At 34.9% G+C, this 16627-nt stretch overlaps 1 protein-coding gene across 8 annotated transcripts in view; it reads right to left on the bottom strand.

Moving 5' to 3' along the window:
• Positions 1–16627, bottom strand: part of GPM6A (glycoprotein M6A) — a 177250-nt gene that overhangs the window by 29499 nt on the left and 131124 nt on the right. For all 8 annotated transcript variants that reach the window (XM_083835362.1, XM_083835363.1, XM_083835364.1 and 5 more), the window contains one exon: positions 7796–7988. In XM_083835362.1, the coding sequence (XP_083691488.1) occupies positions 7796–7836 (41 nt within the window). In that variant the 5' untranslated portion in view covers positions 7837–7988. The remainder of the gene's footprint in view (positions 1–7795; positions 7989–16627) is intronic.

The raw sequence follows: 16627 nt of genomic DNA, 5'->3' as shown, positions 1-16627 counted from the left end.
GAGAACAAAATTGGAATATAGGATGTTCAATTAGAGTTTGTAGGAAAATGATAGAAGTAGAAAGAATTAAAAGCAGACAAAAGGTAAGAGCAATGAAGGCCTAAGAGTATTTATTTTTATTTAAGGAAGAAATAAAATTCACTAAAAAGAAAACAGTTTGAGTAATACTTCTTCTAGTTCTGTATTTCTGGAAGAACTTCTGTATAAAATCATATGCAAATTTGCTCAAAGATAAAGCACATTGTTAGGACTTTTCATTGTTAATGAAAAGATCATCATTTTAGAATATGCAAGACACACTTGCATTCTGCAAATGCCAAATTTTGTTATTTTACTTTGAAGAGCAGCCATGTGCCACTGTTTTTAACAGATTAACTTGTGAATATATGTTGTGTGTGTACAACTCAGGGTAGAATTCTGCATTCCTATACAAAGTCATTCTTCTCTAAAATTTTGATGGTTGCTTCCTTCACAGGAAATGGACAGTTGAGCTGAGATTTCAAGGAACACTTCCAAAAGCAGCAGAATTCACAGCCTAATGGAAGAGGAGTAATAGCAGCACAAACCACATTTCCGCCCTTTGAATACTGTAATGTTCTTGGAACAGGAAAGGATCTTTAAATGTTTATTTAAAAATTTAAATGAACACTGTTTGAGACCAAAACACAAAGTTTTGACTATAATGTGAATTAGAACGGATGTCAAAGTTGTTTCTGATAATCTAGGCTTGTTCTGTCTTCTCACCTCTAGCAAAACTACTCTCTTGGAAAGAATTTTAAAGATGATTACTACAGAGGAAATCTGGAACCCTCTTTGCCTGAAGAAGGACAAAAATAGATTGGAATCATTGCACAGCAACATGCAGACTTCCAGCAGAATTATATGATTCTATGATTATATGGTGTTGTACACTGTAGATATTGAATTCCTATTCAACTTTCCACAGGAACATAGCACAAAAAGATGTAGCAAATTCTACCACAGGATTTCTGTTTCATTATTACAAATGTAAACTTGGAGTCATGCACACTAAACAGTAATAGGATAAAACCAGTAACTTGATACTAAAACTCTAGATTGGGATGGTAATTGTTAATTCTACTCTTTTAAGATCTTTTGCACAAAGACCAGTTGTCTTGGTTTTTCATGGCACATGAAGGATATAGCAATATGCACATTACATAAGTATATACATTTTCCATTTTATGTCTGTAAGATTAATTGTATAAAGTAAATTAGGACTAAATGGAAATAAAATTGCTTTAAAAAGTCATATGAAGATGAACTGCCTGCTCAGAAAGGCCTACTGCAAATGCTTCAAATCACAGGCACACAATGATAATAGTGAATCTATATTCCAGACAACCAAGTAAAAAAATCTGCTTAACACAAATTAAATAATACATCTGACTGCTTAAAGCAGTGGACTGTATCGGCACCGATGAAGACTAAAAAATTCTGTATGTATTCTCTGCTGATATTAACATGTGCTGCTAAGAATTCTGTTATTCAACTGTTTCATGAAACGAGAAGCACATTTTTTCAGGTACCTTCCAAATACCACACTTTACTTACATAGCTACTGATTTTGCTTTTAACAGAACATTAGGCTATAGATGCATATGCAGCAAAAGTTACTTTTAATCACTGTATAATCTTGAGAAGGTCATATTCTCAAGTGCTGGCGTGTTTTGTCGTATTGGGCACATCTACTAAATGATACCAGATCTGGACTGCTATGTTTTGCATCTAACCCTTAATATGCTGTTTTACTTTCTACATGTGACTCAACTATTCCAGGGAAATAGTGTCCTCCTTAAGTAAACTGCACTCTTTTGAATGGAAAATGCAACCTTCAATGATATTGTGCCCTCAGTGATGGTTCGAAATTATAATAAACTAACAAGGTACATAGGTCAAAGATAGGCTTTCTTTGCAGAAACAATTTCATTCTCCTACACACAGTCAGAATCCAGACACAAGACCTCACACAGTGCTGTTAGTGGGAACGCTTATCAGCCTCATTAGCATTTTTACTGCTGACCTGAGTGAAGGTCAACCTTCAGCCTTTCAGCAGTAGGGATTATGAGCTCATCCCCACTAATGTTTTGGCTCAGGAATGGATTTATTTTTTCTTTTTATTGTGAGTCCCTCAGACGTCCCCACTTATTGGGATATGATTTGCATTGTGTATCATAGTGTACAATATGGATTCCTTTGCAATGAAACTAAATAGGATGTATGCTCCAGGAGTGCTTCTTCTGAACTCCAGGTGCTAATGGATGTTCAGTGCATTGTATCAGACATGACTTCATCCAAAATAAATCTCTGAAATGAATATTGTACAAACAACAAGACATTAGCACCAAGCATTTAGGTCTACCCATCAGTTTCTATAGGGCTGATACTACTTACAACTCCATTATGTAGATATAATATACATATATATAAATAAATACTATATATGCATAAATATAATATAAATATATAATATATGCATATATTATATATAACATAAGTTTAAATTTAAGCACTGTACTTTTGTAACAACAAACACATATAGGGAAAAACAGTATTACTGAATGTTAAATATAAGACTAAAACAGAAATATCACATGATCTAATGCAAATATTTATAAACATATTTCATATCAGTTAGTCTTTACTTCAGATCTCTCTGTAATACTTTTCACAGTATTCCATTAATATTAAGGCAATATTAATGATAAAAAGACTACTTTTAGTGGTACCAATATTTAACTTGCTATAACTGCAAAACCAACAAAAACAAAGAGAGGATCAGAATAGCATTCCTTCATCTACCTGAGAAAACACTGTTTTCAAACAGTAAGGGGTAGATATAAAAGCTTCCATGAGTGCTCTTATTCTTCCTCAAATCAAAACAGCTGCATACGCTATTTTACTAAGTAATATCCTTTTAACAAACCATGACTATACACCAACTAGTTACCAACAACCATCAAACCTGGACACTTATACAACCAAATCTGGGGCTTCTGCATTTTGAAAAGAAGGAAATTTTTAGCTGTAAGAAGATGGCTCCTGTGGATTATCCATAGCAGTTCCAATAGTGAGAATAGTGAATACAGATTTACATATAGTAACTTCATTTAGTATACTATTTGGTATTGCACCTTCAAAAGGAAGTGAATTTACAATGACCTGAATTAGTTCTACCTGTAGTAGGAAAATGTTGCTAATGATACTGTCATGAAGGTTTCTTCACATTCTACTCTAAGAGCATGATTCCCTTGTTTCACGGCCTATATATCACAAACGTGACAGATGGCACCAACTGGCCCTGCACACTAAAAAGAAAGAGCTGTGAAAAGTTGCTATTGGGATATACAACAAACATACCTTGTGCTGCTGATTGCCTAAAACTATCTTCTGAAATTTGCTCCAAACACCAGAAAAACGTGACAATTGAGTTCACACAATATGGTTTTGGACAATTTCTCCTGCCTTTGGAATCTTATCTAAGTCAGCTATTAAGTGAACCTAGCATCCATTACTTCACAGATATATTGTTCAATGAAGTTTATTAAGCCAGCAGAGAAATGACTGAACACCACATCTGCCTGAAGCAGATTTTCCAGTTTCAGTGAAGCCTACAGAGTTGTTAAATTGTCAAAGCAGGCAACATAAACCATTGACCTTAGAGTTAAAATATCATAAAGGCAGTTTTAAGCGTAAATTAAACCACCATATTTATGTTCTTAGAATCCTTCTGAATTACAAGGAGCTAAAATATCCACTCTACTTTCACTTGGAGGAATTTGCGTCCCAAACACAGCGTATGATTTCTGTATATTAATTCCCTGAACTTCTTCACTTGGAGGGAAAAAAAAAAAAAAAAGAGGAAAAAAATAACAAAAACAAAATAATGTATCACCTAAAAAAGTGATAAAGTTGATAGTGAAGAAGTCTGGGAACGAAGTTTCACAAAAGTGATTCAGAAAGCAATGAAGTGATGTAGTAGAAGGTAGTCCTTATCAAAAGTCCACTCATTGACAATTCAAAGTGTTTTGATGGTTTTAGTTTTCAGTAAACATCCAATTTATTAAAGGTCCACACATTTAGAAATGACTGTAAAGAGAGAAGATCTACCCTCAGTTCTGTGATTTTTGAAGATATTCTCTCTCTGTAAGGACTACCTGTCTGTACAATATGTACATGTGTTCTCGTGTATTTTAATACTTTTGATTTCTTATAATTTTCAAGAGTTTAGAATATCTGATTTACCCACACCACTTTGAAGAATTTAACTGTCTGGTATTTAAGGAATTTTAAAACCAGCTGGAAAACTCTTAATCTTTCAAAATTATGAATATTTAACATTTTCAAAGCAAATATGAACTGCAGCTGGTATGTACAACCTGACCAAGGGTTCATGAATCTGGAAGGAAAAAACACGTATGCTCTGCTGAGCTAGTGCTCAGACTGCCTCTTTTGCCTCACAGGGCTGCTGCTTTTGGCTGAAGCCTCAAGGGCAGGTCCCTCCAAGGGGACTTGAAGGCCTCATTATAGGTTTTTAATTAATTCAACCCTCCCCAAGCATCAGAATAATGTGTGGGATGTGGGCCATAAGCTGCTTCTCATGGGGCTGGTAGGGCAGGATTGTGGCCAAGGCCCATCCCCACACCCCAGCCGGGGACAGCCCTAGCCCCATCACCGAGTGTCCCTGTGAGGGACCAAGGGCTGCGTTGAAATGGGCAGGGTACAGGGAGGCTGGGCAGGGGCAGTAAGGGTGAGTAGATCCCTCATGGCCCTGACACTGAGTTTTTGCTGCTGCTACTGTGACACTGACCTTTCTGAATGGCTTTGTTGTGCTTTGGTTTTTCTTTCCAGGCACATAAAGTGTGCTTCAGACCTCCTTTGTTTATTCTCTAGAGAGAAGCTCCATTCGCTATAGAGGTCTGCTCCTTCTTTTAAATTGCAATGAGAAACTATATTGACAAAGATAAAGGATGTTTTGTGAGCTGTTATTTGAGCTCAGAACAAACAGAGTTGTGGTCACAGCTAAAAAAGCCCTTATCTCTTACCACCTGCACAAGTAGTTCTCAGATATGGATTGATTTTTATACTGAATGACATTTGAAATCCACCATGCTAATAAATATATATAGACAGCAACCATAAGCATGATGAAACAGAATCTAACACATTTCACTCCACTGCAGCATTTCTCTTACACATTTATCATTGAGGGATGGGCTTCAGGTCAGCCTGACAGTTCAGAGCAGCAGAAACATTAAGAGACAAAATGTCTTACATAAGCTAAGTGTAATTTAGTAGAACAACCTGCTAGATCTTTTTATTCTTATTATTTGTAAACAGAAAAAAAAAAAGTTGTATTTCCATTTAAGTATGCACAGTTTTAATAATGTAGAAACCGCACTGCTTGTTTCTACTTACACATTGTTTTCTGTTTGTTTGTTTGTTTGTTTTTTGGCCTTTTGAAAGAATAGAGTTACTGCAGGGCTTTTGCATTGCCAACTGTTAATCAATAGTTATGACAAAATACCAAGCACTGCTTCACCCTACGATATTATTTATAAAGCAGAGTACTATCTGTTTAAGCCAGTAAAAATTTGACAATTGCAAATTTCCTAGAAAATCAGTTTATCCAGTTACCAACAATGGTTCATCTGCTTTTAAAAATATTACCTTCCCCTCCCTTTAAGACATAATTTTAGAGATATCTTTCACAAATGAATAAACTGATTTTTTGATCCTAGTATGTCTTTCAAATAAATATTTGGTTTTAGTAAGTCTTTAAGTAAACCAATGAACAAGCCAGAAAGCTCCTGGCAAAGCCAAGTAACTAAATGACAAGAAAAAAAAAATCACCTTTACACTCTCTTAATCATTTCCAATGAAATTTGAACAATATCTCCAGTTTGATATTTTCAATTATTTGATAGAGGGAAGCTAGAAAACTTGCTGTAAAGAGAAAGCATTGATTTGTGGCTGTTCTGCACTAATGGTTTCCTAGGGACTAATAAAATAAGTTAGAGCCTAATAAAAAGACTGATCTTTCATTCAGGATAACAATGAACCTTAGCTGCCAAGTCAAGTCAGACCCATTATTCTAAATGACAAGTCAAAAAGCTCAAAGCAGAAGTAACATACTTCCCATCAACCTGATATATTATCATACAAGAACATTTAAATTCCTCAGTCCTAGACAGAAGAAATTTGGATGCGGTGAAGCAGTCATGTACTTATTTAGTAAATTCCTCCTTCTGGCTACTAATTCCACAAATATTGCTAGTGTTCACAAAGAAGCTTTGGGAAGGATGTTGACATAGCACTGCACAAGTCAAGAGATTTCAGATTCAGATTGTACACCTCTCTTGTTAAGTTTTCTATCTCAAACAATGGATATAAAAGAGTAAGAACTGGCAAGACAATAGGATAATTCCCCATTGCTCTGTCAGCATCTGGGACTTCCTGAGCTGGATTAGTCTATATGCCATTAGAAACTGTCAATGTATTTGTTTTCCAAGATTATCCGTTATTTCCCTTGAAACCATACAAGAGTTTGGCATCCACAGTATCCAATTAGTTCCACAGGTCTGCTATACAATTGAAAAAACATCACTTTTTGTGCCTTTTGAACCTGACACCTGCTAGTTTCCTCTGATACTTCCTACTTCTTGTACTGGAAGAGAGACAATATATCCTTACTTTCTTCAGAACATTTACAGACCTCTTACTCACCTTTTCTCTAGCTCTAGGGTAATTAATGTTTAACCATATAGCCTCTATTACAGAACTCTAATCATTCTTTTTTGCCTTCTTTGGTGTATCAAAGTTGGGAGGACAAGAACTGTGCACAGTATTTAGGATATGGATGAAAGATGGATTTATACCATACATTTACCATTATAAAATTCTCTGTTTCTCTACGACTTTCACAGTAATCCTTGTATTTGATTTGGCTTTTGAAAACAGCTAAGCACTGAGTTTACATGGAAGTATTCATTGTAAGATATCAATGTTTTGATGGATGATCAAATCATTTCTCCAAAAAAACATATAAGGAAAATGTTTACAAAAGTGTGGGTAGGATTCTTCAGCTTTAGTTAGGAATACTAGCAGCCAGATACGAATTTGGATTTCAAATACCCAGGAAAATCATGTTTTAGTGAGACAATAAGATTATAATGTTTAGAGTAAACTTCTTTATTAAATGTTATTAATCTAGTTAAGTGAAGGAGACTCCCAACAAAAGTAATATTGAAAATTTTTCACAAAGGCTTTCCAGAAATAAGTTTCAAGAGTAGCAAAGCATGAAAGCTTCAGAATAGATTAATTCTAGGTAAACCAGAGGCAACAAAAGTTTGACACTACAAGCAGTAAGGTTCTGCACAACACTTCAGTTACTTCCCTATTGCATTCATTCCCAGAACTAATCTGTTACTTGTTATACACTCCTGCTTCACTTGCTTGGACTGCAGAGTAGAAAATTTTACACATTTCAGCAAATAAATTATCACAGGATAAAAACAAACGTATTGTATGGAACAGGCCTGTCAATATATGAAGTACTTTTAGTATTAAATGATAGTAAATTGCATTAAAAATTGTTTGTAATTAGTAAAAAAATCAGCTCTATCAAAACTTCATCTGAGCTTATGCAACATTAGATAATTCTTTCTATGATTTTTATTACAACTAAATTTCTTGAGTTAAATTTATATGCCACGTGGAATTTTTCAGCAGTTTTCACAGAAAAGGGAAAAATTAATATTAAGTATTCACTTACATGGTAAAGACATCAATAACATCTCCTGCAACTCTTGTCATCTCAAAGTAGGTCTGCAGAATGTTGACAGTTCCTGAAAGCGCTTCATGTCCACAACCACAGAACAGCGCGACGCCAGCATACAGCAAGATGGTAGCAATTAAAGATGCATAGGGAATACCTCCCAGGCATTTGATGCAACACTCAAAGCACCCTACATGAAAAGAAATTTGTGTGTTAACATATTATATCAATGAAGGAAAAAAAAAAAAAAAAAAAAACTTTTTCTTGTGAGAAATGCTTCTGAAAAGTGAAGAGATATTTGATCAGGTATAATAACCCATAATTTCAGAAAAATCTGTGAGAGGACAAATGTTAATTGAACTTCTGAGTTTTCTCAGTTGATACTTGACCTATTAAATGTAGAAGGCCAGCTGATTAACATGAAATTTTAAACAGCTAGTTCTTTGTACAGTTTCATGTTTTTACTCAGAGCAGATTATTGTCAGTTCTAGGTTATTCCAATATTCACAATTCAACTATTGGATTACTGAGAAGGATCCTCAATAATAGGGAACCACAGAGAATATCCTATTCAATTCCTTCCATCACCACAGGTTTACTCCATTTCTTTCATTTGCACATACCGACAACAGAATTTCTCCACCCCATAGCACCATTTTGAGGGTGTAACCAAGCGTTCACTTTCCGAAATACCTCACAATAATAGATGAAGATATGCACTCAAAAGGCACAGATTAAGAAACAGTTGTAGAAGCTGAATTTTCTTGCCACTTATTTTACCTTCCTAAGTGAGGGCAATTGCTCTTGATTTATACCAGGACAACCTTTTGTCCAGCCATCGATCTCTAAATTGATGCTTAGTTCCACAACAAACCCTCTCCCCAGCATGCCTGCTCAAGTTTCTGGCACTACTTTGCCTAGTTTGACAAGCAGCTTCACAAATGCAAAATCTCTACCAAATCTCTCCAGTTCCGTAGCAACTTTTACATCCTGTAGAGCCCTGCCTATTACCTTCTGGAAGGACAGAAAAGGCAGGAACCTGTGGCAGAGGTAGAGCAGACAGCATTGTAAATGAGTAAATACTCCTTTTACTCATTTACAATGAGTAAATACTCATTTATCATTTATCTAGCTCTTCCACAGGCCTACTACCTTTCTCACTACTTACTTAATGAGTAATTCTAGGGTTTTCAGTGTTGTCAAACCAACACAAAACTAAAGAAAAGCAATGAATCTTACGAATAAGATTTTAAAATGGATATCACGTATCATTCATAAACCACAAAAGGTAATGAGCTGTAGGTAACATTTGCTCCAATTCTTTTCCTTAAGCTGTTCAGAATGTGAAAACAGCTGTTTAATAACAGAACAATAGAAATGCTATTTTAACTAGCAAAATGCTATTGAACCACCAGTACAGAATGTGACTCAGCTGTACCATGTATGTATACGTCTGTATGACTGACAGCCATTCAGAGCTCTGAGCACCATATTCACAAGGTAGCTACAACACACAGACACAGAAATAATTACTAGAAAAGATTTTTAAAAGTGTACAGGGTTTTGATGTTTGTTTTCCTCTGGAAATAGAGGCACCAGTACTTTCAAACTGTTTACTCTGCAAAATGAGCCTATTTAACCTCATACAGTTCAGCATTTACACTTACTACTCTTAAATTTAGCAATATTTTCCCTCAGGCAAAAATCTAGATCTGCTGGGACTATGTATTTCTACACAAATGATAGGAAGTAATCCAAAGTACCATTCTTCTTTAGTACTTGAAACATGAAGAACTGCATTGATCATTTCTTTATGTCATTCCACAGAGAAAATGTAATAGTGAAATACATAGTTTTTGACAAGACAAGGAATTGTATTTTATGTGGATAATGTTGAACTCCAAATACTGGCTATATTTAGCTACCAAAATTAATGTTTCATCTCATATATCCATTATCCAGTCAGAGAAGATCTCATAGGCAGCTACCTCAGCTCCTCTTAGTAGAATCTTTATCGTCTATTATTAGTAATACTCTTGGTATAGGTATACAAACTTCTGTTTTAAAAGGCTTGTAAAGTGTTCTTTACACAGGCTTTGTCTAGACAAATCTGTGCACTATGCTTCTAGTTTACACCTTTTGTCTGTATGTGTGCAAGTATTCTAACATACCTCCAAGTGCACCAGAGAAACTTAATTTGACCTCATCTGTTTATGTGATCTCTTTTCTACATTAAGGAAAGAAATGATTCAGACCTTGAGCAGAAGCAGAAGCTGTGACTGTGATTTGCTAATTATCCACACAAATCGCATCATCACAACCACTTCCTTTTTTGTACTTCAGTGATATGTGAACTCTTTCTCCTCAGTGCAGGATATATAACTGACAAATAGAACAAAACACATTTCTGGACAGTTCATTTAAAAATAAATAAATAAAAGAGATTCAGGACCTACATCTCTTGCCACATCAATCTGTGGAAGTGAAGTATAAAACAGTGATATAATAACAGAATGAAATTATGATACTGTCTTCCAAGCAAGCTGTTAAGAAAACATATCTTGCCCAGAATTCTATGGAAAAATAAACACAGAAGAAAAAATAAACAGAGAGTACAGAGGTTTATTTTGGGTTTGCGTTGTTCTGCCTTCAGAAGGCATTTCCGGATAGAATTTCTAAGAGAGTCCATTATCGATTAATTTCAGATAACTACAAGTGAGCAAGTACCTCTGAAGATCATATAACATTCTAATGACATTTGTTCTTAACTTTTTATTTTTAATTTTTCTTAAAGACTTTGCTATCTAATGTTAGTTGACAGAACAGTAGAGCCCAAGTAACATGAACTACAGAAACTTGAAATGTAAAACAGAGTAGGAAATTCTTCCTTGCCTTCTATGTCTGGCTAAGCATGCACTTTTTCATATCTAGATTTGTACCACTTGACACACAGTTTTCATGACAAATCAACTCAAATACAGTTTCCCAGATTACCATGAAACATACAGATTTAGTTCTGAATTTTGCTAAGCTAGCCTTAACCTCATGAAGTAGAGCTACTCTTACGTAATATTTGACTTGATAAATACATCCATCAAAACATGCAATTCTGGAAAAAAAAAAAGAATTAAAAAGGCAACACATTTTTTCTCAGATCTAATACAAAAACAACAACAACAACAACAACACTAAACTTATTATTCAACATGTGGCATGACTTCTTGATCTGAAACTGTTCTCCATAACATTTTACAGGTTTGTCCCCAAGAAATATTCAGCAAAACAAATGGACATCTGATAAAATAGATTCCTACCTCTTTCTTTCTTTCTTTCTTTTTTCAATATTCTGCTTATAAATCAGTACCATATTTCAAATAGCACCATATTCCCCAAAGATTTTTTAAACATCATTTCAATTTCCAGAAGTTATTTTGTGCTTAGGAATTCCTAACTCAGAACTAAAACTTTACTTGAACAAATATACTAAGGCCAATACTGTATTTGCAATCTATGAATCAAGTCCATTATGATTTCCTTTCAATTTTTAAAAATGTGCATGGAGTAGAAATTCCTCTAATATAACCTGGAGTATGACCAGTCTTTGTCTCAATGGTGAAGTAAATTAAATTACATGTTCATCAAGCATGTTCACGTGTACATGTTCAGACTCAGGATCTGAAATCAGTTTTACAGCTTAGTCACGTCTGCAAAAATACCAGACATTATTTACACATTCAGTGGTTATCACTGTAAGGAATAAAACAAATTCTGCTGAATAATGAGGAACATGAGTATCACCCAGTCATGACAAAAATAAATACAGATTGTCATATGATGAAAACGGTATCTTCACTTCCTCATCTTCAAGTTGTGTGATCAAAATATTTGCTTGAATTAGCACATGGTATTTGGAGGTTTCAGTTGTATATTTATATTTTGTCATGGAATTTTCCTTTGGTCTTCATACAAATTGTGTTTTAATTTTACCTAAGAAAAAAGAGCTTGCTGACCTGGAAGCTCTAACTACATCACAGCAGAGTAACAGGCAGAAGCACTCCAACTCTCTAGGTATTGTCCCAAGTACAGAGGACAAGGCATTTGAGATATAGCTTACTTAGCAAAGCTGTAAATATGAGGAAGCACCATTTCAGAATCAATCAGCAAAGACCGTTCTTGTACTGTGATTTGGAAAACGTGTGTTGCAGACATATCTTGCATGATTGCCCTCTAGCTGTGAACCAGGGTCATTCACAGAATATGTCTTCACTTTGCTCCCACCCTCCACCATTATACCAGAACTACTAGAAACAAGAAGAAAACTTGCTATATCAAATACTAACAACTAAAGTACCTTTCTTTATCTGAATCCAGAGATGTTACTCCTTTAAATTTGGTTTCTATGAAAATGTTTACTGTTAAGAATTACCTATCCAGCAATAAAAATAACTTTTACCACATAGTTAATTCTGAGAAGAGTAAGAATGTAGAAGAGTACTCAGTGTAGAATAATGTAAGAATAATGCACACAGAAAAAATCTCAAGAGGATTTTCAGGAAAAAGACAATTAATTGCAAGAAAATACTAAAATATGCAGGTATCCTCTTGCACATTAAATTCTGTAATTTTACTGGACCTACTTTGACTTGTTATCTTCTTAGAGTGACTGGATGTTAGATAATCAGAAATTGTCTAGTATGGAAATTCAAAATGTTACAGTTTAGGCCTTTGTAGTCATCCTACAGTGAACAGTTGCATCAATTGCTGCACTCAACATGGGATGAAGGCTAAGAGGAACTGTGAAAAGACTTTTGTTTATTTAGATGTAGAATTTCTGGAAACAGATTAAAATACCTAAGATTGTACCTTCTCACAACTACTGCAATGCATGTTTGCTAGCACGTATCCCGCTGGCCAAAAAGACAACTTCAAGCAGTGTGGGTGTAGTCTGATCATGCTGGATATTGAGGACAACTCATTTCTTCAAATGTCTCGCTTTATGTTAACTGGCATTAAAAGTATTCTGGAAATCACCATTGTGCACTGGTTAGGATAACGTGATTATCCAGAAAACTGCAGGAAGGATCAACATCTCAGCAAATTACCACCAGAAGCCACTTGTTAAGGTCTCAGACCTCCACAATTGTCCCTCCCTAGAAATATAATTTCACACAACTCATCCAAAAACAAAAATAAACAAAAGTTTTTATTTCTTTACTGACTGTGCTCTGGTTCTCTAACTTATTGAAAGCTTCAGTCATCAAAGGAATATGACAAATTATTTAAATGATATTGTGATTATCTCAGCATGGATCTGGAAAGTACCCACACACAGGCCACAATAACAACAATAATATTGCAGTGTAAAAATCCAGAATTTTGCATCATATTTACTGCCAAATTTTGTCTTCAGGTTACAAACAGAACTTTCAGCAACATGAATAGATTATAAAACCCTTTAAAGCCTGTTTTAAATGAAAAATGACAAGAAAAATGATCTAAATACAATCAAATAGTCTAAAAATGAAGTGTTAAGGGACTGCATAAACTGAATATATATGTGAGGAATCTTCTAGTGACAAAAGGCACATAGTTTTATTGCCATCTTTAAGAACTGATGTTTTCTTAAGGGGATAAATGCTGAAATAGTTGAAACTAAAGCAGTAAAAGTGAAACTTTTGGTACTTCAGCATACCTTAAATTCCAGAAAATGTTTGGAAACTTGCCTGCAGTCATTACAATAAAATGAATAAAGGGGTCAAAAGCTAAGGAACCTAGCTTAGTTCTTAGTTCAGCTCCATTCTAGCATTATTTTATTTTATCCTCGGTAGGCTCAAAAAAATAAAACTGAAATAGTCAACTAACTATTTACTCTATCCTATGCCAATGTAAGATTTTTCTGCACTTGTACTTGAAAAGTAAAGACTTACAGGTACTTTGATATATATATATGTATACACACACATATATCTAAATATGATAAAATACATTTTATTTTTATATGAATTCATCTTAAATTGGTGGGACTTACAGTGGTTTTAATTAAATCAAATTTTGAGATATTTTAGTTGGAAATTTTGGAATTAAGACCAACTTAGGTCAGTAGTCCAATGTGAACCCAAATGTCCCATAAAATGGAAGATTTTTTTCTTTTACGTTTGCAAAACCTCCTTGTGAAAGTGCAAACAACAGTTAAAAGGGAAAAATGCATTGGAAAGCAATTTTTTTTTTCTATGGGAAAACAGTAGCACAGTCACCACCATGACCTTCAAAGAATTGCTTTACAAACCAATTTAAGACTACTTTTTTAATTCTAAGTGCATGTACAGATTGTGACATTATTTCTGTTCACAATTATTTTCATTGAAAAGTGTGGGGAACTGTAGGTTATACAGCATTTTAATAATACTATTAGTACAAAACAAAACAAACAAACAAACTAAAACACTCCCTCACTCATATTGATAGTCTCTTGTTCTGAGTCTTGGATAACAATGGCAACTAAAACCTAACAAGGGCAACAGAATTTGTAATTTTTTTACACTACTTAAAATTAGCTATAATTTCATCCAGAACTGTCCTTTGTTTTCATTAACTACTCAAAATTCCAGTTGCAATTACAGATTGAAAAAAAAAAAGTATTTGATAGAGAAAAAAACTCAGATCAGTAAGATCATTAATAATCCATCACAGTACATTCTATATCAGATGTATAAATTAGATTTGTATTTTCATCAGATGCCTTCAACATATTTGTTCAACTATATTCAAGGTAATTAAATCTCAAATGGATTGCTTAAATGGGTTCCAAATAATTCAGTTTTAACGCAAAGTGGTACTAATATGAAATATGCTTCCCAGTCAAAAAGAAGAAATATTATTTCAAGAAGCCCACAATAGAATAACTGTGCTGTTCAAACAACTATATTTAGCAAATCCACCTGTCAGAGAGATCTATAATTTCTATGTTACCACCATCTGATATAATAAACTTCCAAAGACAAATTAAAGATGTATATTTGGGCTAAAAGATATTTAAAAAACAGTTTTCAACTAAGTTTAAAGACACATCTAAATTTAGTAAACATGGTTTTAATTCCTACCCAGCACACAGCATGGCAATTTACACAGCAAGCAAGAAAAGGTACTTTCTTTCTCCTAGATTAGGAGTCACATATATGCCATTACTTATCCCAGAGATAACAAACATGTTTCTGTTGTGTTCCATCCTCCTGAACTATACTGAAATCTGAAAAAAATGGCTGCCTCTTTTCCTGGGAAACTGATACAGATTTGGATATGGGTAATATATATACATAGTTCTATCATAATCTTCAGCATGGAATAGAAATAAATTAATATATATGTATCTACACTGAATTGAATATATCTACAAAAGTAAATAGGGATTAACCAGCACATACTGAGCCCTTCACCCCTCAACCCCCTCCCAGAGTACTGTGTTCAGCTCTGGGGCCCCCGACACAAGAAGGACATGGAAGTATTAGAATGAGTCCAGAGGAGAGCCACAAAGATGGTCAAGGGGCTAGAGAACCTCTCCTGCAAAGACAGGCTGACAGAGTTGGGGTTATACAGCCTGGAGAAGAGAAGGTTCCAGGCAGACCTTAGAGCAGCCTTCCAGTACCTAAAGGGGGCCTACAGGAAGGCTGGGGAGGGACTCTTTGTCAAGGAGTGTAGTGGTGGGACAAAGGGTAATGGCTTTAAGCTGAAAGAAGGTAAATTTAGATTAGGTATAAGGAACAAAATCTTTATTATGAGGGCGGTGAAGCACTGGAACAGGTTACCTAGAGAAGTTGTGGATGACCCATCCCTGGAGGTGTTCAAGGCCAGGTTGGATGGGACTTTGGGCAACCTGATCTAGTGGGAGGTGTCCCTGCCCATGGCAGGGTGTTGAAACTGGATGACCTTTAAGGTCCCTTCCAACCCAAGCCATTCGATGATACAACAATTTCACTGGATCTTTCATCTTGGCCATATTCCAGCAATAATCAATGTTGGGAATACAAAAATTCATATTCAGTCACACTAGCCTGTACTCCTTCATCAGGCCAGATTTTTTATGAATAAATAGCTTGTTGGCTTCCTCTGTGGCACCAAAGTACTCTGATAAAATATTTTTTGTACTTGGACATCTTCCTAACAAATGATGAGAATTACTAGATACCAAAATGTCAGCAAAAGAGCAGGCTACATGATTTGCCCTTCTTAGCAGAACACAGATCTAAGCTATAATGATAGCAGAGAATCAATGGTTTGGCAGTAGAGGTTCATCATGAATCATGACCAAAGGCCTAGATTTCATGTAGTGAAGATGCATTTAAAGCTTTGGCTGGGTAACATCACAAAGAGCCACTCTCCGCACCTCTTCTACTACACAAGTCTTGGCAACGTGGGAAAACTATCTTGAATTGACTGGAACTACATGTTTAAAGCAAAATGCCTTATCAACCTTGCTAGTCAAACTGGAATTTAGCCTTTCTTTTCATCACTTTATTATTATTATTATTATTATTATTATTATTATTAGACAGGTAAATGGTCATCCTACATGCTTTCTTTAAGGTACCAGTGCCACCTTTCCCAATCCTGTCATTTGTAATTGTGACAAAGAACTTAAATAAGTGAAAGCTCCTGGCTGCACATCTCACAGCTTGTCAAGGAAATTGGCTCAGTTACCATTCAGGTGCCTACACAAGCCTCCATTTAGTAAGGTATTGAGCATGTGCTTGACTGTAAACATGTGGCCTGTCTCATCAACTTAAAATCAAATTAACACTATAACTTCAATAAAATAGACAGAATAGGAGACAG

Source organism: Anser anser (assembly GCF_964211835.1).
Source record: "Anser anser genome assembly, chromosome: 4".
Taxonomy (NCBI): Eukaryota; Metazoa; Chordata; class Aves; order Anseriformes; family Anatidae; genus Anser; species Anser anser.
This window is presented reverse-complemented; position numbering and strand designations above follow the sequence as displayed.